Source organism: Cetorhinus maximus, chromosome 9, assembly GCF_964194155.1.
Source record: "Cetorhinus maximus chromosome 9, sCetMax3.hap1.1, whole genome shotgun sequence".
Classification (NCBI taxonomy): domain Eukaryota; kingdom Metazoa; phylum Chordata; class Chondrichthyes; order Lamniformes; family Cetorhinidae; genus Cetorhinus; species Cetorhinus maximus.
Window position 1 is genome coordinate 101,485,494 of NC_135887.1, and position 23,551 is coordinate 101,509,044.

Consider the following 23,551-nt stretch of genomic DNA (forward strand, 5'->3'; position numbering starts at 1 on the left):
CATGTGCGCGAAAGAGCGCGCATCTCCCTGAGGCAAAGTGCTGCCTCAGGGAGATCGCTGAAAGGCTGGCAAATATAAAAAATAGAACAATAAAAAATTCATTAAGATGCCCCCCTAATGTGAAAATGTCACACGCAATGGGACATGTTAATGAAATAAACAAAAACTTTATCAAACTTTTTTAAAACTGCGATCAAACTTCATCCCGCCACTGGATGAGGTTTGTAAAAAAAAATCACCTACCCGCCTGCCCATTGGGCCCATGCGCCAACCTGAAGTTCGCACGGGCCCCTCAAAATCGTCGACAATTGGCGAGTTAAGGGACTAACCAAGGCCTTTAATTAATGGCGGGCATGCGTCCCGCTGCATAGCGCGCCCGCCGACCGAAATATCGCGATGCCGTGCGCTGATGTCAGGACGCGTGCGCAACATTTTAAGCGCTGGCGCGCGGGCTCTGCCACCTGCACACCAGCCAGAAGATTCTGCCCTATGTGTCTCACTGCTGCCTTAATGGAGGTGTAACTGGTGTTTTGGTTAATTAGGGTATTTAGAAGTTATCATAGTAGTAAATTGTAGATCTATGTATGTGCTTAAAATCATTTCTTCTATTAATAAAGGTCTAATTTAGTTTTGTAAGAAACCTATAAGACTTGGTGGTCTTTTTACTTTATTCAAAGCCCGCATCTCGAAGTACAAATTGCAAATAGTTGTGGCAGCTGCTTCAAGTTTCCCTTTGGGATTTGGGCAGCTTCGCATTTACCATCTGCCTGACATTACAAATCACCCTGTATCTTTATACTCATTGGCAGTGAGGTTAAGAATTTCCAACCTGTGCTGTTTAGCAGATTGTCCCATCACCATTCCTTGTTCAACCCAAGCTTCCAGGTGCAGGGCTGAAAATTGGTGGTCTAAAGGAAACCCTCCTGGCTAAGTTTCCCTATTTCCTTATCACTTGGTTGGGCATTGGTGTAGCTGAGGCAGTGAAGAGTCCCTGCTGATCAAGTCTGTCACTTGACATTCAGATCAAATATCAGGTTCTAACATAACAGCTGAGCTGTTGGGACGTCTTCTTGTTAAATCAAATAGTTTAAAGTTCAATGTGTTGCACATGGTTGAGCCTGTTAATTGTTTTGTTTGATTAAAATCCCAATTGTTGACATCCTTGGCAATATCTGATTAGCCAAAAAGTAATGGGCAGTATTGTCTGTGCAAAGAAATTCCAGTTGTGATGGGAATTTAAACCCAGATACATATTGCTAGAAAAGTGTGTCTGTGTAAAGTCAGAAAAAGAATCAAATAACTGAATGATGCAGTGCATTTCTGGTGGTGCAATCTGTTCAATGCTCAACAGACTGCAGTCAATTCTGGTCATACCAAACGGAAGGTCATTCAAGATTATCTCTATGTGGCTGCAAATTATTACATTCAACAGTTTGCTGCAGTGTAAAAGGATGCAGTCAAGTAAAACTATTAATTACTTCAATTGAGATCTCATATTAATTAATTCCCTGGTGCATTCTCTGCGGAAATACCTTGACCAATCAGGGTCGACTTGCCAACTTCAGCACCCTTTTCTCATGCAGTATAAGATGTTGCTCCCTCTGAAATGTGGCATATTCATGTTTTACTGTACAAAAGAAAAAGCTTTGACAGCATGTCTCCTTTTTCAGCAATATTCAAGTTCTGTATTACCAAGGGACTGTTTAATTCAGTTTAGATAAGGCCTCATGATTTTATCTTAGGATTCTCCTTTCATTACACTCACCGTGTTTGCTACTGGGACAATCATATAAAACCACAGAACCATAGAAAAGTGACAGCGCAGAAAGAGACCATTCAACCCGTCGTGTCTGTGCTGGTTGATAAAGAAAAAGAAACTAGCCGCTCATTTTAATCCCACTTTCCAGTACCTGGTCTGTAGCCTTGCAGGTTACAGCACTTCAGGTGCAGATACAGGTACCTTTAAAATGAGCATTTCAGCCTCAACCACCAGTTCAGGCAGTGAATTCCAGATGCTCACCACCCTCTTGGTGAAAAGGTTTTTCCTCATGTCCCCTCTAATCCTTCTACCAATCACCTTAAATCTATGCCCCTTGGTAATTTACCCCTCAGCTAGGGAAACAAGTCTTTCGGTCTACCCTATCTAGACCCCTCATAATTTTGTACCCCTCAATTAGGTCAACCCTCAGCCTCCTCTGTGCTAAGGAAAACAACCCTAGCCTCTCCAATCTTCCCTCATTGTTGCAATTTTCAAGCCCTGGCAAGTTTTTGTAAATCTCCTCTGTACTCTCTCCAGAGCAATTATGTCCTTCCTGTAATGTGGTGACCAGTACTATATACAATATTCCAGCTGTGGCCTAACCAGCATTTTATACAGTTCCAGCATTACATTCCTGCTTTTGTATTCAATACCTCATCTAATAAAGGAAAGCATTCCATATGCTTTCTTGACCACCTTATCTACCTGTCCTACCACCTTCTGGGACCTGTGGACATGCACTCCAAGGTCTCTCACTTCCGCAACTCCTTTGTTTGCCCGCCCCAAATGCATTATCTCACACTTTTCTGGATTGAATTCCATTCGCCACTTTTCTGCCCACTCAACCAAACCATTAATACTATTCTGGAGGCAACAGCTATCCTCTTCACTATCAACTACATGACCAATTTTTGTGTCGTCCACAAATTTCCCAATCATGCCTCCTACATTTAAGTCTAAATCATTAATATATACAACAAACAGCAAGGGCCCCAACACTGAGCCCAGTGGAATGCCACTGGAAACCATTTTCAATTCACAAAAACATCCATCAACCATTACCCTGTGTTTCCTGTCACTGGGTCAATTTTGGATCCAACTCAACACCTTCCCCTGTATCCCATGGGATCTCACTTTTCTGACCAGACTGCCATGTGGGACCTTGTCAAATGCCTTACTAAAATCCATGTACACAACACCCACTGCTCTACCCTCATCAATCCTCCTTGTTACTTCCTCAAAAACATTCGATTAAGTTAGTAAGACATGATCTTCCCCAAATAAAACCATGCTGACAATCCCTGATCAGTCTGTACCTAAGTAGCAATTTATCCTGTCTCTCAGGATTGATTCCAATAATTTGCCCACCCCCGAAGTCAGACTGACCGGCCTATAATTTCCTGGCCTATCCCTCGCACTCTTTTTAAATAATGGTACAAATTTCGCAGACCTCCAATCTTCTGGTACCTTGCCTGTGTCTAGTGAGGATTGGAAAATGATCCTCAGAGCATATGCTTCTTCCTCCCTGGCTTCCTTTAACAGCCTGGGATACAATCCATCCGCCCCTGGTGATTTATCCAACTTCAAGGATATCAGTCCCTCCAGTACTTCCTCCTATACTTATTGTATATTATATTTCACACTCCTCTTTAACTAGAATGTCTGCATCATCCCTCTCCTTGGTAAAGACAAAGTACTCATTGAGAACCCTGTCCACATTTTCAGCATCAACGCATAAGTTACCACGTACATTTCTGATTGGTTCTACCCTTTCTTTAGTTATTGTGTTGCTCTTAATGTACTGGTAAAACATCTGTGGGTTTTCTTTGATTTCACCTGCCAATATTTTTTCACATCCTCTCTTTGCTATCCTAATTTCCTTTTTTTACTTCAACCCTGTACTTTTTATTCTCCTCTAGGCTTTCTACAGTATTAAGCGTTTTGTGACTGTCACAAGCTTTTTTTTCCTGCTTTATCTTGCCCTGTCTGCTTCTGGATAACCAGGGGGCTTTAAATTTGACAGTAACACCTTTTTGCTTTGTGGTGACTTGTCTACACTGTGCCCCTAGAATCTCACTTTTCAATGCCTCCCACTGATGTGATATTGATTTCCCTTCAAATAGCTGTATCCAGTCCACCTTCACCAGTTCACCTCCAAGCTTTGTAAAATTCGTCTTGTTCCAATTTAGAACTTTTAATCCTGTTCTATCTTTGTCCCTTTCTATAATGATGCTAAACCTAACTGTATTATGGTCACTATCTCCAAAATGGCCTCCCACTGCTACTTCATCCACTTGCCCAGCTTCTTTCCTAAAACTAAATCTAGAATTTCGACCCCTCTCATTGGGCTTGTTACACACTGGCTAAAAAAGTTCTCTTGAATGCAATTCAAGAATTGTGCCCATAACACTGTTTGAATCCCAAGTCTCCAACTATTACTGCCCTATTGTTTTTGCCGCACTCAGAAATGTGCCTACATATTTGCCTACTTATTTGATCTTCTATCTCCCTTCCACCATTTGAGGGTCTATAGTATAGCCCCAGCATGTGGCTGCCCTTCTTCATTTCTGAGCTCACCCCATATGGCATCATTTAATGCTTCATTTGGTATATCATCCCTCCTAACAGCTGTAATTGATTCTTTAACCAATAATGCTACACTCCCACCTTTTTTATTCCTCCTCCTTATCCTGCCTTAAAACTCTATATGCAGGGATGTTGAACTGCCACTTTTGTCCTCTTTAAGCCGAGTTTCCATTATAGTGATGATATCATGCTGCCATGTGTCTCTGTGCCCTCAGCTCATCAGCTTTATTTGCTGTACTCCTTGCATTTACATATATACCTTTCAACACTGCCAAATTCCTGTGCTGTACAGTTTTTAAATCTGTGCTTCTTCTGTCTTTCGGAGTCACTCACTAATTCTCTATCTCCCGTTCCCTGCTCTAAATTTGCCATCAGGTTCCCATCCCTGCCCATCTAGTTTAAACCTCCCCCAACATCACTAGCAAATTTCCCTGCAAGGATATTTGTCCCAGTCCTGTTCAGGTGTAGACCGTCTGGCTTGTACAGATCTCACCTTTCCCAGAACCAGTCACAATGCCTCAGGAATCCAATGCCCTCCATCCTATACCAGCTTTTCAGCCACATGTTTAATTGCTCAATTCTCCTATTTCAATACTCACTTGCACGTGGGACTGTGAGTAATCCTGAGATTGCTGCTTTAGAGGTCCTGCTTTTCAATCTCCTTCCTATCTCCCTAAAATCTGCTTTCAGGACCTCACCCCTTTCCTACCTAAGTCATTGGTACCAACGTAAACCATGACCTCTGGCTGATCACCCTCCCCCAGAAGAATGTCCTGCAGCCACTCCATGACATCCTTGACCCTGGCATAAGGGAGGCAACATATCATCCCAGAGTCATACCTACGGCCACAGAAACGCCTGTCTGTCCCCTAACTAACAAATCCCCTATCACTACAGTTCTTCCTTCCTTCTTCCTCCTCTCCTGTAAAGCAAAGCCTCCTGTGGTGGCACAAATTTGGCTCTGACTGCATTCCTCCAAGGGACCAATGCCCTCACCAGTATCCAAAATGGAAAACCGATTGATGAGCGGGACCCCAGGAGACTCCTGCACTTCCTGCCTAGTTCTTTTGGACTGTCTGGTGGTCACCCATTCCCTTTCTGCCTCCATATCCACTAACTAGCGAAAAAGAGAACAAAAGCCATGACCAGCTAACTCCACCCATGGATAAAACATAAGGACCAAGCTAGTGTGGTGTTTCACTGTACAGTATATTTTGTGGTTGAAATGCCCATGATGCACTCTTTTATTTGGGGCATCACCTAAATCCCTCGATGTTTTGATACACATTTTCCGATATGTACAATTTCCCTAGCCCAAGATTATCATAATTTCTTTTGTAAGTCAGGCAGTATTTTAGGAACACAATTAATAGCACTGAACAGCAGAATTAACCAATGGTTGTGATCTGTTTACACAGCACTTTGTCCAACTGTGCCCATGCTGTGGTCGCTCTGCTATACCCTTTCTCCTGGCAGCACACCTTCATACCAGTGCTTCCATCCTCCATGATCGACATTGTCTGTTGCCCGACGCCCTTTCTAGTGGGCCTGCTCTCCAGCTCACTCTCCAAACTGAAGGAACTTCCAGTGGAAGAGGTAAGACCACCAAGAAGCTTCCCTATTTTAAGGAGTAAATTTCCTATCTGTAAGTTCTAAGGAATCAAATGTTTCATTTGAAAGATATGAGACATTAATCTCACTTTCTTACTCCAGTTCTCTACACTGAAACTCTGACTACAGGTCAAATGTACATCATTGGCTGTGAAGTGCCTTGGGACATCTTGAGTTCACACATGATGCTGTATGAATGAAAGCTGTTTCTTTACATGCAATATAATTTCAGAATTAATCCAGGAAAACAGATGTGCTTGAGCACTAAGGTGATACATAGTTAGGTAAGAAATATATAGTAAACAGAAAACACACCTCTTACATAGAAAAATGTCCCAAGGCACTTCATATAGTGTTTGAATGCTTGTGACAGATGTCAAAGTCAATAGTTTTGGTTTTCCAGTTGAAAAGTGGGAGAAAATTGCAGCTTATTCCAAGACTGGATGCTAGCCAAGAAACCTGAAAACAGAGGGGATAAGTGGGTCACCAGAAGCAGTGGACAGGAATGTTGGGTGATATCACATGTGCGGAAGCTGATCCCACATTGGCAGATGATATCACCCTGGGGCAACATGAGGTAAAGGAGGAATCAAAGGATAGATGGAACTGTTGCCATTTCTAGAGATGCTTTGGCTACAATCAGATAGCAGGAATAAAACAAAGTAAGAGTGTTCCACTGAGCTAGACAAGTAGTGAGAGATATCAAGAGAAGAATGGAACGGTTGACCATGTCAAAAGCTGCAGAGATTCAAACTAAGTTGAGGGAAAGATGCCCAATAATCTAGGAGGTGACAAAAACTTGAGGATAAAGTGAGTTGAAGGCAGAACAATAGTATGCACAGGCAGAGAGGTCAAGGGTAAGTTTTCTGAAGAGGGAAGAGGTGATAGTGCTTTTGTAGAGTAATGCAGTATCTAAGAAGAGGAATCACTTACAAACTCAGCTAGTATTAACAGCCAGAAAGGAAAGTTGAGTAGTCAACAGTTAAGTAGGAATCTGATCAAGAGTGTAGGAGGTGGGTTTCATGGGTGACCCGAGGTCTGTCCCAGCTGAACCCACTGTAAATTCCCCAACTTCTACTATCCTAGAATTGATTTTGAAGTGGGACACAAAAAAGCATAATGCTCAGTTCTGGCTACTCTTTTGAAGGGCTGTTTTGCTTTCCCTTGGATAATGTCCATTGAAGGTCCATTAGGTCTTGAAGATCAGTTTTTGATGAATAATTCGGAAACCTTGCTATACACCAAAGGGCCAATTAAACAAATGAATGACATTGGCAGGGAGCCTTTCTAAAACAAAAACAGAATTACCTGGAAAAACTCAGCAGGTCTGGCAGCATCGGTGGAGAAGAAATCAGTTAACGTTTCGAGTCTTCATGACCCTTCGGCAGAACTGAAGCATAGTTAGGAGAAAGGTGAAATATAAGCTGGTTTAAGGTGGGGGGGCGGGGGGAGAGAGAAATTGAGGGTGTGGTGATTGTGGAGATAAGCAAGCAGTGATAGGAGCAGATAATCAAAAGATGTCACAGACAAAAGGATCAAAGAGGTGTTGAAGGTGGTGATATTGTCTAAGAAAAGTGCTAATTAAGAATGGAAGACAGGACACTCAAGGTACAGCTCTAGTGGGGGTGGGGTGGAAAGACTAACAAAGTTTTAGTTTTAGATTTAAAAATAATGGAAATAGGTGGGAAAAGAAGAATCTATATAAATTATTGAAAAAAAAGGGAGGGGGGAGAAACGGGGTGGGGATTGGGGGAGGGGGAGTTTAAGATCTAAAGTTGTTGAATTCAATATTCAGCCCGGAAGGCTGTAAAGTGCCTAGTCGGAAGATGAGGTGCTGTTCCTCCAGTTTGCGTTGGGCTTCACTGGAACAATGCAGCAAGCCAAGGACAGACATGTGGGCAAGAGAACAGGATGGAGTGTTAAAATGGCAAGCGACAGGGAGGTTTGGGTCTTTCTTGCGGACAGACCACAGGTGTTCTGCAAAGCGGTCGCCCAGTTTGCGTTTGGTCTCTCCAATGTAGAGGAGACCGCATTGGGAGCAACGAATGCAGTAGACTAAGTTAGGGGAAATGCAAGTGAAATGCTGCTTCACTTGAAAGGAGTGTTTGGGCCCTTGGACGATGAGGAGAGAGGAAGTGAAGGGGCAGGTGTTGCATCTTCTGCGTGGGCATGGGGAGCTGCCATAGGCGGGGGTTGAGGAGTAGGGGGTGATGGAGGAGTGGACCAGGGAGCCTTTCTAGCTGACTATACGCATCAGGAAATAATGGGCACACTGCCCACATTTTTCTGTCTATTTAATAGCTAACAGGAATGCGACTTTTAACTTTATCTGACAAGTATATTTAGGAAACAGAGGCAGGATCTGTGGTACAATATAATCATGACTCTTGACTTAAAAATTGTGGCAAATCTAACTGTGAAACTGGCAATTCGTAAAATGATTAAGGAACAGGGTCAGTTTAAATTCAGAACTTTGCTAAAGCTGAAGCAATTTCATGAACCAATGCAACTAATTCATCAGAGGTTCTTAGAATCTTGTTAAAGTTCCAATGCCCTTGTTTTAACATCACTCTTCCTGGAAGTCTTTACTACCTTTTGTGAATGCGTCTGTCCCCACGTTTGACACCCATTTAAGCACAGCCCTTGAAAAAACTGCTTAATTGTTCTGAATTCCAAGGCTGGGATTAGTACCTCATTACCTTTTCCCTGAGTAGCAGGGCTGACAGGCTTCAGTTTTGCAGGAGATCAAGGCCAAGTATTTAATCTTGTGTGGGGGTTAGGCACAACATTTTCAGTTAAAGTGTCTGCTGATTTCTAAGTGATAATATATTCTACAAAATTCTTTCCATCAGGCACTAATGGTTGATCTAGGGACAGATCGCTTCCTCCGACAGGTAAGATTCATAGTAGAAATATTCCTGCATAAACACGAAACTGTGGAGTACTTGTGTATTCAGAATTAGAATTGTAATATTACCAGTTAAGGACTATCTGTTCTTTACAGATTTCCTATTAAAAATAAACTTGTTATAGGGAGTGTGACTGGCTGGCACCATGGAGTAATGGTCCGTATTGGCAATGAGCCGTGGAATGCTGGTTCATTCCCACATTCTCTTGGGCTTCAATCTGGCCGTATCATTATGGAAAGAAGCCGAATGGGGAAGTGGGAAGAAACCAAAGGGAACATTGCCATTGAGACTGCTCTTGCATGCCGGCTACTGCCTGATTAAAAAGATATTTGGCTGTGTTCTCAGTGCCCACGACACAATAGTATAAAATGTGGATGTAGGTCAGAAGTGGGGATGTTTGTTGATGATTGCACAATGTTTAGCACCATTCGTGACTTCTCACATACTGAAGCAGTCCATGTGCAGGAAGACCTGGACAACATTCAGGGCTTGGGCTGATAAGTGGCAAGTAACATTTGCGCCACACATGTGCCAGGCAATGGCCATTTACAACAAGAAAGAATCTAACCATTTCCCCTTGACATTCAATGTCATCACTGAATCCTCTATTATCAACTTTCTGGGGGTTACCATTGACCAGAAACCGAATGGACCAGCCATATAAATACTGTGGCTACAAGAGCAGGTCAGATCACAAATCAGGAGTGTGTTGGAATACTCTACACTTGTCTGGATGAGTGTAGCTCCAACAACACTCAAGCTTGACACCATCCAGGACAAAGCAGTCACTTGATTGGCACTCCATCCACCACCTTAAACGTTCACTCCCTTCACCTCTGACGCACAGTGGCAGTAGTATGTGCCATCTGCAAGATGCACTGCAGCAACTTACGAAGGCTCCTTCGACAGCACCTTCCAAGCCTGTGATCTCTACCACCTAGAAGGATAAGTGCAGCAGACGCATGGGAACTCCACCACCTGTAAGTTCCCTTCCAAGCCACGCAGCATCCTGACTTGAAAATATATCGCCGTTCCTTCACTGTCCCTGGATCAAAATCCTGGAACTCCCTTCATAACAGCACTGTGAATGTACCTACACTACATGGACTACAGAGGTTCAAGAAGGCAGCTCACCACCACCTTCTCAAGGGCAGTTAGGGATGGGCAATAAGTGCTGGCCTGGCCGGTGAAAGAACACATTTTTTAAAAAAGACCCAGGGTAGGTGAGGACAGAGCTGCAGCATTCCTGTTGAGGTAGCTTAAAGGAAAGAAGGAAATCAGCAAGAGGTGTTGAGGAAGTTCAGCTCTAAGGTGAGAAAAGTTTAGAGGTGGGTGATGTTGCAAAGGCGCAAGAAAATGGTTTAGGTGACTGATTGTTGAGAAGGGGGAAGCTGGTCTGAGAGTTGAAAAAAAATTCCATATTTTTGGGCTTAATCTAAGGAAGCATCAGGAAGATAGAGTCAAGGTCTGAGGTATGCAGGTTTTTGTGGGGGTCGGAGGATGGGTATGAATTTTCCAACATTAAGGTACAGAAGGTTTTGGCTCATCTGGACCTACATGTTAGCTATGGGAATTGGCAGTGAAAACAGGCATGAGATTGATGGAGGACATACAACTGACTGTCATCAGCTTACCTTTGAAAACTTGCCCCATTCTTCTGGATAGCATTGCCAAGAATGCCATCTGAATGATGGAGGAAGCCACAGACAGAAACGTAGAGAACACTAGAGGTAACTGTGTGGGTATGGCAGGAGAGACTATTGAAGCATTTTAAGGCAAAGTGTAGTAGATCTGAGTAAAACCAGTTGCTGTCATGAGGCAGGATATATAGGAAAGGTTTATGGAAGATGGGGTTTAGCAACAGAGAACTTGGAGAGACAGTGACTTGGTTGCAGTCACTTGATTACTTTGATTGCCAACGCTTCACATGCTTATCTAAGGAGCCAACACTCACAATGATTATCAGCACCCAAGCCTCACAGTCACTAGACACGAATGTTGCCCTTCAGTCCTCTGAAAACAAGCCATTCCTAACAATCCCACCTCCCTTTTTTCTCTCCTAGCAGAAGGAGAGATCATGAGACTTAGCAAGAATCAGAGACATGGGGTTGTGAGAGGCAGGCAGGTGGCCCTCCAGTAACAGGCACCTTGTTGGCCACAGGCAATGCACGTCTGCCTGGTTCACTGGGAAGATGGTCTTGCTGCATGAGAATGAAGATGTTAGCAGTGACCTGCCGTGACAGGCTGAGCCTCATGAGGCACTTGTGCTCATATATTGGGATAGCTAGTCCTCTGTTGAAGATCTCGTTTCCTTTTGCCTGCATCTTTTTGGCCACCTCTTCTGCCCTGTGGGCATGTGATTGCGGAGAAGGCAGCCGATGATGCTGCCGGTGTTGCAGCGGAAGGGCCCCTGCCCTAGGCCCTAAGCCAAGGGGCATGGTGGAGCTGCATTAGCTGCTTCCATTCTGCTCTGAAGGCTGGCAGCAGGATGCTTTGAAAGACGTATGTTTAAGATTCCCCCCCAAAAATGCTCAGCTAGACAAATGATTGATTTGTTTTAGACCACATTTGAGTAATAATAAAGATTAAGTGCGTTCCAAGCTGTTGGCAATCACCTGTCAAACAATAATAGGACACTGACTGAAGAAGTGCTCTGCAAGGCAGCTTTGCAGCCTGGCAATGGCTGGAGCCATCAATGTGATCAATCAAAGCCTTCACAGCTTGTCAGTATCCTCCCACTGTCCACTCGCCTTCTCCTAACTGCCAGGCTGAAGGCACAGCATGAAGGCTGCGCTGCTGAGAAAGGGGGATTCCACTGGGAAAATCCCTAATAAGTGCCACCTTAATGACTTGAATTGCCCACCTGCCTCAGCCATGGTGGTTCTCTATTTCTCCACTGACCTGCCCCTGGGAAAGATGGAAAGAGGCAGCATATTTTCCAATTTTCCTGGTTGCCCCACCTTTAACCTTCTGGGAAAATTTCCCCCATACAGATTAAAGTCACAAATAACTTTGTTTATGAACAGGAAATTGAAAAACACAATTAGTAAATACTAAAATGGGAGATTTTTCTGCTTTTGCCCTCTGGTGCACTGGATTTCCTGGACACTGTGAATAATGGATATTTGGGTAGATTGGAGTGCACCCCTGTAAAGGAACGTAATGAATGTTCCTCCATTTAAATTAATGTAAGAAAATTGGATGGATTTCTTTGTAGCTCTGAGATGTCCAATTTTTAGATAGTTGTTTTATCCAGGTGATCCAATGATCTGACGGATTCGGGAAATCTATCCTATTGGTTTTATTTCCATAAATACAGTGCAAAAGTCCAAAATGAGCAAATTTCATTTCATTACAACGATTAGATGGACCAGTTGGTACTTTCCTGTTCAACAGTTTTGTATGTTTGTACAAATGATGGTCAGTGTGATCTCCTAACATTCTTTTAATCGCCTAGGGGGAAATCAGAAGAATTTATCAGATTTTTCTTATTGACCTTGGGGTTTTAATCTGTTTTTTTCTCACTCCTCCAAGGAGATTACATGGTAGTTCGGGAGTATTAGAATCTTCTACAGAACCAATGGTCTTCTAAACAAGTGCTTCGCAATCTTTTTGTACTTGAAGAAGAGCACTACTGAATTTTTGTCATAATTTATCATTATATTAGTACAACATATGTAAACAACACCTTTGCATGAAGACAGCACCCCGTAAAAGCTCTAAACAGAAATTAAGTAGACAACTTTTATTTGATGAATGTGAAGGGAACAGTGCAGTGAATGAAATTTTTTTAAATTTTTTGATTATTTAGATGGATGATGAGGACTCACTGTTGCCACGGAAACTGCAGGCTGCTCTGGAGCAGGCTCTAGAGCAAAAGAATGAACTAGTCACTCCGGATTCAGACAGCGAATCAGATGACGGTGAGGAATTTGTTCAAGTGTTTCCTTAGAACAGTTTAAAAAAAGTCATTTTCCTCCAAACTTAATTCCTTTTGATATATGAAAGTGTTTAGATGAAGTATGGATAATTCTCCATGGAAAATCATATTGGAGTAAGATTCAAATATCCTGAAGGAGGTGGGGGGGTAAGCAAAATTCTGGCCTAACAAGTTGTTAATGAAGGTCCAGTAGTTTTTACAGTTATATACATGAGCAATTGACAATGAGATTAATGTAATTATTACATTCATACTGCATTTACATTGCAGCACTACTATTTCTGATACCTCTAGTTTCGTGACAATACATTGAAATAAACAATTTAGCACTCCAATCTGGATGCACCTCATGAACCAAAGACAGAAAATGCTGGAAATGCTCAACAGACCTGGCAGCATCAGTGGAGAATTGCTTTTCCCATGTGCCTTTCCTTGAAGCATTGTCTGAGCAATGATGTCAACAGCTGTCTCTGGTACAACTGGCTACAATTTACTCGCCAAGGTGCTGCCAGTAGTTGGCCAAGAGTTTCATAAAATCTAACAGCCTCCAAAAAGCTGCAAACCCAAAAACAGCATTGACACATGAAAACAAATTGTTCTGAGACATTTGTAAATTAAAGCAGTATTTCCATAATTAGAAATTCTGTAGGGACTCCACTATTCTCCAACTGTGACTCCAGTGCACCACTCCCCACCTTGCACTCTCCCAAATGTCAATGGGAAAGGGATATGTCCCCATGGAATTTAAGACCATAATTTGAATTGGAGGAAAAGAAAACATAAAATGGGTAATACAAATGTTGAAAGCACAAAATTAATTATATATTCTGGTTTAACCTTAGTATTTATTCTCAATAATTGATAGTTGTGTATGGAAAATAAAAATAAGGTGACTTTATTTTCAGCATACCAACCAGACCATCATTTATCCAAAGGCTTCCTTAACAGTTGCTCTCACACATCAAGTCCTCCCCCTTTGGATCCAGTTATCAGAAGCATTGTACTCAGTCAACTCTCCACTCTGTCACAGACACAGACCTCTCTCTTTTCCAACCCGCTAGTTCATTCTGGCTCTCCTTTACCACTCATCACACGCCCCCTCTTCTGTCGGCCGCTATTCTGACCCTACAATCCAGTTAATTGGTATTCTCTTTTATTTTCCTCAATTCAGATTTGTACAATTTCCTCCACATCAGTGCATGCTGGCACTCTTTTGCATCTGTCATCAATTCAGGCTGACATTCTCCCTCTTAATTCTTTCTTTGTAAAAGTTACTTTTCGTCCTCCTCCACCGAAATGCTACTCCAAGCTTCTCTCCTCCTCCCCCAAGAGCATTGGCTTGGTTCTTGTGATCAGCGGTGAAATGAAGGTGTTTGCTTCCTGTTGTGATATCACTTTAAGAAAGAATATACCAACGAGTAAATAGCTAGGATGTAAACGTTATGACAAGCAGACATTGTTCAGTGGAGCTTTCAGTTTAGCTAGCAGCACGTGGTGTGAAAGAGTTGCAGCTGAACTTTCCTGTTAACAATAGCTGTTGAATGTTTATAGTAAATTGGTCTGCTGAGCAATACCCTACTACACCTTCAAATAAACTGAGCCTACATTTAGTTTACCAGCCCTGTGTGAGATTCGTAAGTTTGTGTAAAGCAAGCATAGAAATACAACATGGTGAGCAGCAGTGGTTTCTCTTAAGCAAAGTGATGAAGATTTGAAGATCACAGGAAAAGCCACAGACAAGATTTTGTGCAGTATAAAGGCTGTAAATGTATTGAAGACCCCCAGGAGACAGCTTTCTTTTACAGACAGTGTTTCACAGAGCAGTAACTACCAGATTTGTGGGGTAGCCGAATCGCTGGTGAATTGAGCCGTCGATTTTGAGTCAGAAAGTACAACTGCAACTCCTTCACACAGCATGCTGCTAGCTAAAGTGAAAGCTCCTCTGAACAATGTCTGTCAGTCACATGGTTTACATCCTAGCTACTTACTCATTAGCATATTCTTGCTTAAAGTGAAATCACAACACCGCCGACTGCATGAAGAAGTACAACCCTACCTTGGTCACAGGCTGTGGTGGGAACTTGCTCTTCCAGCTGCTTCATGGGTCCAATGGCAAAGTCAGAGCAGAGGCCTAGCGACATAGTGCATTGCTAGCAAAGCCATGCTTTTTTTTGATGTCATGAGCTGAAGGCTTTTGAATTATGTGTACAGCTCAACAAGTGTTCCTTGATTCTTTGAAATTTCTCATTTGATGGTGGCAAAATAGCTGTGTCTAAGTTTGAATTACAGCTCCCCCTGACTCCCTTGGTTTTTCCCCTCTACTGTGCTGTTTCCAACATCGGTGGGACTGAGGAGCCGAGGTGGAGAGTTGCTGGGAGAATGGGGAGGTTGGGAGTGGTGAAGCCAATGGTGCTGGTGGTACAGGAGCCAAGGGTTTGTAGTGAGGTGCCAATGGTGTAAGGATTGCCTAGTTTGTGGGGTGGGAGAGGAACTGAGGTTGTGGAGGGAGGTGAGATGCTGGGGGTGCAAGAGTGAGAAGAGGAGCCTGGGGTAAGACAGCCAGAGAATCCAGGGATTGGCGAGAGAGGAGCTGAGGAACCCAGAGGAGTCGATGCAATTTAACATTATTGATGGCTTAAAGGGGGAGAGAGTGGTGTAGTGGTAATGTCATTGGGTAATTAATCCAGAAACCCAGACTAATAATCTGGGGAAATGTATTCAAATCCCACTTTGGCAGCTGGAATTGAAAGCTAGCCTCAGTAATGGTGACCATGACAACTATCATTGATTGTCATAAAAACCCATCTGGTTCACTAATGTTCTTTAGGGAAGGAAATCTGTTGTTCTCACATGGTCTGGCCTACATGTGACTCCAGATCCACAGTAATGTGGTTGACTCTTAACTGCCCTCTGAAATGGCTTAGTAAGGCACTCAGTTTGGGAGCAATTAGGGATGGACGACAAATGCTGGCCTTGCCAGCGACACCTACATCCCATCAAAACATAAAAAAAGGAATGTGCTCCAGAGCAGGCTTTGTGCTTGCTAGGCACAACCCTCAAAAGAATCTACATAAAAAGTCATGTAACTGCAGGGCAATCAGCCCCAGTTCTTGAATGATAAGTCCTGGTGGAACCATCAGCTTGGATTTGGAACCCATTTAGGTGCATTGCCATGTTCATTATCATCCCTAGTTTCGGGGAAGGTTCCATTAGATTGGAAAATAGCAAATAAAGCTCCTTTATTTAAAAAGGGAGGGAGACAGAAAGCAAGAAACTCTCAGAGAGTTAGCCTAACATCTGTCATAAGGAAAATGTTAGAAGCTATTATTAAAAATGTTATAGCAGGGCACTTAGAAAAATTCAAGGCGATCAGGCAGAGTTGACACGGTTTTGTAAAAGGGAAATCATGTTTAACCAATTTATTGGAGTTCTTTGAAGGAGTCACATGTGCTGTGGATACAGGGATGTACTGTACTTAGATTTCCAGAAGGCACTTGATAAAGTGTCATATCAAATGCTATTGCAGAAACTAAAAGCTCATGGCGTAGGGGTTAATATATTGGCATGGAAAGAAGATTGGTTAGCCTACAGAAAGCAGAGAGTTGGCATAAATGCATCTTTTTATGTTTGGCAGGATGTGACAGGGATTGCCGCAGGGATCAGTGCTGTGGCCTCAACTTTTTGCAATTTATATAAATGACTTGGATGAAGGGACCGAAGGAATGGCGGCTAAATTTTCTACCAACACAAAGATAGTTAGGAAAGTAACTTGTGAAGAGGATGTAAGGAAGCTACAAAGTGACATAAATAGGTTAAGTGAGTGGGCAAAGATCTGGTAAATGGAGTATAATGTGGGCAAATGTGAAATTGGTCACTTTGGCAGGAAGAATAAAAAGGAAGCTTATTATCTAAATGGTGAGAGATTGCAGAGTTCTGAGATTCAATGGGATCTGGATGTCCTAGTGCATGAATCACAAAAGGTTAGTATGCAGGTACAGCAGATAATTAGGAAAACTAATAGAAGGTTATCATTTATTGTGAGGGGAATTGATTACAGAAGTAGGGAGGTTATGCTTCAGTTATATAGGGCACTGGTGTACTGTGTACTGGAGTACTGTGTACAGTACTGGTCTCCTTATTTAAAGAAAGATGTAAATGCGTTAGAAGCAGTTAAAAGAAGGTTTGCTAGACTAATACCAGGAATGGGAGGGTTGTCTTATGAGGAAACAGTGTTCAGGTTAGGCTTGTATCTACTGGAATATAGAAGAGTAAGAGGCGACTTAATTGAAATCTTTAAGATCCTGGGGGGTTGGAACAGGGCGGATGTGGAGAGGATGTTTCCTCTTGTTGCAGGATCTAGAACTAGGGGTCACTGTTTAAAAATAAGGGGTCGGTCATTGAAGACAGAGATGAGGAGAATTTTTTTCCCCTCAGAGAGTTGTGAGTCTTTGGAACTCTCTTCCTGAAAAGGTGGTGGAAGCAGAGTCTTTGAATATTTTAAGACAGAGCTAGATAGATTCTTGATTAACAAGGGGGTGAAAAGTTATCGGGGGTAGGCAGGAATGTGGGTTTGAGGTTACATTCAGATTAGCCATGATCTTATTGAATGGCTGAGCAGGCTCGAGGGGCCGAGTGGCCTACCCCTGCCACTAATTTGCATGTACGTATGTTCGTATGTTCATTTTCCTATTCCCTCATTTCTCTCATTGTCGTTGACGCCCATTTCAATTCCATCCACTTATCCAACTCCTTGGGCAGGGTTCTTTCCTTGGCCGGGTTGTTCAGCGGGGGTGGTCGGGAAGCCAACCACCGCCCGTGATCGGCTCCATAATGCGATTTCACACTGGTGAGCCAATTAAGGCCCAACCAGCGTGGAACGCGAGCAGCAGTGCTGAGCGCTGCCTGTGCGGGTGGGGGGAGATGACGAGCAGGCCGAGCGCAATCTTCTCACATACACGCGAAAGAGCGCTTCAATCTCCCTGAGGCACGGAGCTGCCTCAGGGAGATGAAGCGCTGCTTAAGAAAAAATAAAGGAAATAAAATAGGCATAAAACATGTCCCCTCATGTGACTCTGTCACATGAGCTGGGACATGTTTTTAATTCAAAAATATAATTTTTACCTGATGTTTCTTTGCTTTGGGAAACCTCATCCCACCCTTGGATGAGGTTTCCTAAAAAATGTAAAGGCTGCTTGGTCTTAGGTTGGACAGGCAGCGTAAATTTGATTTTAATTAGTTTCTTAATGGCCTTAAAAGGCCTTTTAATTGTTGGCGGGCGAGTGCCCGCCAAAATATGGCAGGACTGCACAATGACGTCGGGACGCTCACCCGACGTCATCCCACATCATTTTACACTCGGGTGCGTCAGCTGCACACCCGCGCGCCGAGCGTAATATTCTGCTCCTTGGTGCTCTGTCAAGTCTGGAATGAGTATTTCTCTCCTTTTCATCCTGTTGTCAGGACAAATGTAAAGGTTGTAGCCCCTATATATTGTAAGCAAGAAACCCTTCTGGCAGTGCACTGTGGTCACAATTCCTGCTAGTAGCACAGGGAGTGACACCAAAGGAAGGCCTGAATCTGTGTTTTAGCAGCAAGACCTAGGGAAGAGCAGAACTTTGGACATTGGAAGAGGTGGACTGTGTTGATCGTATCTGCAAACACTGACACACTGACCAGGCCCCCAAAAACACTGATGTTGGGCATGGACATGTTTGTTCAGGAGGCCATAATTAGACTGTTTTTCACTCTCTCACCCATGCACATTTTCTCCAAGCATTAGGGAATGCCTGGCAACCAGAAATGCAAGTTGTAACTCATGAATCTTGAACAACTATTTGTCTGCTATCACCAGCGTAGCACGAACCACCTATGTTGCAAACAGGGAATGGAATAAAATTACTGAAAAGGGGTGAGAAGCTAAGCTCAAAAATATACCTATAATGAAGTTTGTAATTTGTTTTTAAATTTTACTTTATCTCTATCCCAACACAGAGTGCAACACACTGAGCAATCTGGTCTCAGAAGCCTTCATTCGCTTCTTTGTGGAAACGGTTGGCCACTATTCTTTATTTCTGACCCAAAATGAGAGGAATGAACGAATATTCCAAAGAGAAGCTTTCCGCAAGTCAGTGGCTTCCAAGAGTGTCCGACGGTTTCTAGAGGTCTTCATGGAGTCGCAGATGTTTGCTGGATTCATACAGGACAGGGAACTGCGAAAATGCAGGGCAAAAGGTAGAGCTGGAGCATCTAAGGGCATAGCATTTAGCCCTACACTGATATCATCACAGTACACTTCACAATGAACACATTCTGAATTGTCTCTTTCTTTTAACATATTGTTACCAAGGCAATTTAGAATTTTACTACTGCATGTGGTATGCTTTAATATGGCCATATTCTTAATTCATCAGCTCAAATTTCTCTTACCCTCAGTGACAGATCAGTAACCATCAGTACTTCACGCCAGTATATATAGTTCAAATACTTTTGGTGGACACAACCCAAGTTAGGAAGTCAAAATCTGTTGTACTGACAGCTGATTTTCACAGTTTAAATATTCCAAAGTTTCTAACATCCATCATTACACATTATTGCATTGTCACTGGGGAGATGGTGGTGTAGTGGTAATGTGACTGGACTGGTAGTCCAGACTAATGCTCTGGGAGCATGGGTTCAAATCCCATCATGGCAGCTGGTGGAAATTCAATTAATAAAATCTAGATTTACAAAGCTGGTCCCAGTAATGGTGACCATGACAATTAACATCAATTGTTGTAAAAACTCATCTTAAAACTCTGTTAGAGAAGGAAATCTGCCATCCTTACCCAATGTGGCCTCCATGACCCACAACAATATGGTTGAATCTTAACTGCCCTCTGAAATTGCCTAGCAAGCCACTCAGTTCAAGAGCAATTAGGGATGGACAACAAAATTCCCACATCCCATGAAAGAATAAGAAAAAAATTCCAAGTACATAAAAACAGCCTCTCTGTACTAGTTGAGGTTTCAAAGAATTGTCTCCTTTCCTTTCCTTGGGTCTTGCCATCCTAATTATCTTATTAATGCATAGCCATACCCACTAGGCAATGGGTTTCTCTTGTATCCATCTATATATGAACTGTGTCCCGCAATTCCAGGTCTGCTTCTGTTACACATTGCGTCACTATTGCAAATTTGGGGCAGAATTTTCCCCTCGTTGGGCGGGCGCGCGCCCGCCCGACCCACACGGGAGTAAAATTGTGTGAGATAACATCGGGCGAGCATCCCGACATCATCTTGCATTCTCGTGATATTTCGCTTGGCGGGTGCGCTGCTGACAATCTGCATTTTTCCATGTGTAAGAACTTATTAACAAAAGCACACTTTAAAATTACACCTGTCAAAACTGCACATTCCTATGACCTTGGTTGTGAGCAGTTAATTACCGCGGATAAAAAGCAATATTCTCTCCTCTTTTGCTAAGAGGAATTTCAAGTCCCTAATTACTATCCTGAAAGTGCCACACACATGACGCAATGATATAACACAATAAAAAATCTAGCAGAATAAATAGAACACAACTCACAGCTTTATGCTTACCTTTGATCCTTCAAAGAAAAATCCAGTGCCTTGAGCAGCATATGGTTTATATAGAGAGTGGTGATGGTATCACTGTTCGAAACAGTATAACCAACTGGATATTATTTTAACACATCCATGCCCTGTTCTGGGAGCAAAATGCGCATAGGGACATTATGACTTTTTAAATATAATTACAAAGACTTACACAAAATAGAAATGAAATAATGAAGAGCACGATAGCATAGACCTGATAATAGATCCAATGACTGATGACAGATTTTCCCAGGCTATTTAAAAGAGTGCAATTTAGTAACATATTACCTGTCACTAAACTCAGTTAATACCACACTGTACTCAATTGATGTTAATTGTTGGTGCAAAAACCAATTTTTTGAAGGGATGACCCTCCTGTTAGAAGGAGTGATGAGTCTAAGTGCCGCATTGTAATAAAGGTGATCTTAATACATGGACAGGTCATTGAATGTCACACAAGGTTGGGCAGTGCTTGAATTTTTAAAAATTAATTCAGTCGAGCATTTGCCTCAACCAGTTATTGGCAATAATTTTAAGATTACAAAAATCACAAAGTACACATCCACTGACTATAATAGAATGGGCAATGGAGCAGCAATTGAATTGGAATAATAGGAGCTTTAAGAAGGAGAGGGTGTTTGCTTTAGTTTCTAACGTCTAATTATTCCTCCTATGGCACTCCAGTGACGAATGCCACCATGTGAAAGCTATCCAATGGAACAGAGCTTTATTGCCCTCACATGGCCAACTGTTTTTGTTTGTTAAACTGTGGCCCCATTTTTTCAGTACTTGTTACACCATTCATCTTCTGCTTCCCTGTAGTGTACCATAAGCATCAAAACCCCTCAAATTTGATTACTTTTGTGTTAATTACATAACTTATTAGCTATAATTTATCATTATGTCTACACCATTGATTAGCTGTTCTTATTCTCTTCCTTCACACACACACACACGAGTGTGTGTACAGCAGATCCAAAGTTAAGCTCCCTCGCCAGGCAATTGAAAAATAGGAGGAATAATACGGAAAAAACTGAGAATATAACTTGAGAAGAGAAGTTAAAAATATAATTAAGAAGGCAAGGAAGAATTTGAATAAAAAAACTGTCGGTCAACACAAAAGGAAATAGCACAAGCTGATATAAACACAAAGAAGTAAAGGGATAGTTAAAGATGAGATGAAAAGGACCTTATTGTACTTGGAAGACCCACAAATGGAGATATATCTTCTAAAGGAAAAGGTGTTAAAAATATTAATGCCCTGGATATAGATAAGTCACTAGACCTAAATGATATTTACCCCAGGAGGATATTGGAGAGCAGTTAATTGAGGCGCAAGCCATAGTTACCCAAGAATCTTCAAAACTGGCATGTTTTTAAGCTTTACAGATACATTTCTCAAGCTCAGCACTAATGACCATTCCCATAGCGGAGTTCTTGTTTTCCATGAACCACAGTAGTTTCTGATGGGCACAATATCTGGTACTGTAGTGTTACCCCGGAATTAAACAGCTTGCATTATTCCTACCGCTCCCATGATCTTCTAGACATAAGATAGCAAAAGGCTAACACTCCATTACACCAAGATTCAACTATAAACTTTTTAAAAAACTTGCATTTATATAGTGCCTTTTGTGACCTCAGGACATCTCAATATGCTTTACAAGCAATTAATTACTTTTGAAGTCTAGTCACAATTGTACTGTAGGAGATGAGGCAGCCAGTTTGCACACAATAATGTGGTAATGACTAGATAAACTTTTTGTGATGTTGATTGAGAGATAGATAATTGCCAGGATGCCAGGGATAATTCCCCTGCTGTTCTTCGAAATATGGCCAAGGGAACGTTTACGTCCAAAAAAAAAGGGCAGGCAACACCTCAGTTTAAAAACTGATCCAAAAGATGGTACTGTGAACATGTAGCATTCCCTCAGTACTGGAGTGCCAGTCTAGAATTTTGTGCTGGAGTAGGACTTGAACTTACAACCTTCTGACTCAGAAGTGAGAGTGGTACCAACTGAGCTATAGCTGACAAACACACAAACAAGAGACAGTACACTAGGTTGCATTATTTTTACAAAACTTTTAACTCATTCCCTCTTCAGGTGCAAAAATAACAAAAGATACAATACTGTACCAATTCCACTTGGACTAGTGTCTATGGGCGGGATTTTCCACACCTGCCTGCCGCTGGGATCTTCCAGTCCCGCTGCAAGTCAATGGACTTCTGGCTAGGGTGCCGCCTCGCCTGCGGTGGGTCCCACCGCAACGGGGCCGGAAAATCCCAATCTATAAACCTTATATATGGGTATTTGCAATGAGCTACACAAGACTGGTTGCACATGAGCTGTGTTAGAATGATGCAAATAAAACTGTTGAACAGAACCGCTTTTTAAGATTATAGAGCAAATCTCTTGCTCCAACAGCAGCCCAGTGCTGGACAAAAACGATGCCCCTAAAGTCTACTGCTCCTCCATAAGTGTAAGAAGGTCACAATTTCCTTTCCCAGGTTATTTACATGGCCCAGGGGCACTCCAACACAGGTCCATCCTGTGTTGGAGCCTAGTGCAGGCAAAGGGAGCATGAAGTGAGAGGCACATTATGTCCAGACTTTGACCTGCCTCCACAATCCCTGTGGAGCATCTGGCTGGCAGGGTTTCGAGATAGGTAACAATTACATCTTGCACAGGGGTCATAACAGAAAATGTGGAAAGAGACTGGGAATATCTCGTTTGTCTATTGAATGGCACTAATCAACCTGCATCTGCTGCAGATACAATCTGTGCTCCATCCTCAAGAGTAGCCCTAGGAAAACTGCTTGGGGAAACATAAAAGGGCCTAACACCCAATAAGCCAATTTCTTATTGCCCTTTTTCCTCACCTTTGGTCCCAGCAATCCAAGTGTTCCACACGAAAAGGGTGGGGAATATCCATCTTTACTTCCTTCAGAAGACCAGAGGATGATTGGCACAATCATATAGATTTGAATGCGGTTGTCTCAAAGGAAAAATTTCTTAAACTGCTTAAAGTCAAAAATCCACAGCCATACCAATGTTGAATTGCTGGGACAGTTGAAAACTAGGATCTGAACCAATGCCAATATTTCTGGGTTGGCCCTAATGGGGTGTTGGCAGTGGTGCAGGGCAGGGGAGC

At 42.5% G+C, this 23,551-nt stretch overlaps 1 protein-coding gene and 1 long non-coding RNA gene across 8 annotated transcripts in view; one reads left to right on the forward strand and one right to left on the reverse strand.

Moving 5' to 3' along the window:
- dennd2b (DENN domain containing 2B) overlaps positions 1–23,551 on the forward strand; it is a 546,808-nt gene that overhangs the window by 516,741 nt on the left and 6,516 nt on the right. For all 7 annotated transcript variants that reach the window (XM_078549206.1, XM_078549209.1, XM_078549205.1 and 4 more), the window contains exons 15-18: positions 5,764–5,941; positions 8,809–8,850; positions 12,677–12,788; positions 18,797–19,036. In XM_078549206.1, coding sequence (XP_078405332.1) covers positions 5,764–5,941; positions 8,809–8,850; positions 12,677–12,788; positions 18,797–19,036 — 572 coding nt within the window. The remainder of the gene's footprint in view (positions 1–5,763; positions 5,942–8,808; positions 8,851–12,676; positions 12,789–18,796; positions 19,037–23,551) is intronic.
- Positions 11,909–21,849, reverse strand: LOC144684871 (uncharacterized). The gene is made up of 3 exons (XR_013577580.1): positions 21,748–21,849; positions 20,384–20,510; positions 11,909–12,318 (listed from the first exon to the last, which is right to left on the reverse strand). It is a non-coding gene; the product is annotated as an uncharacterized LOC144684871 (long non-coding RNA).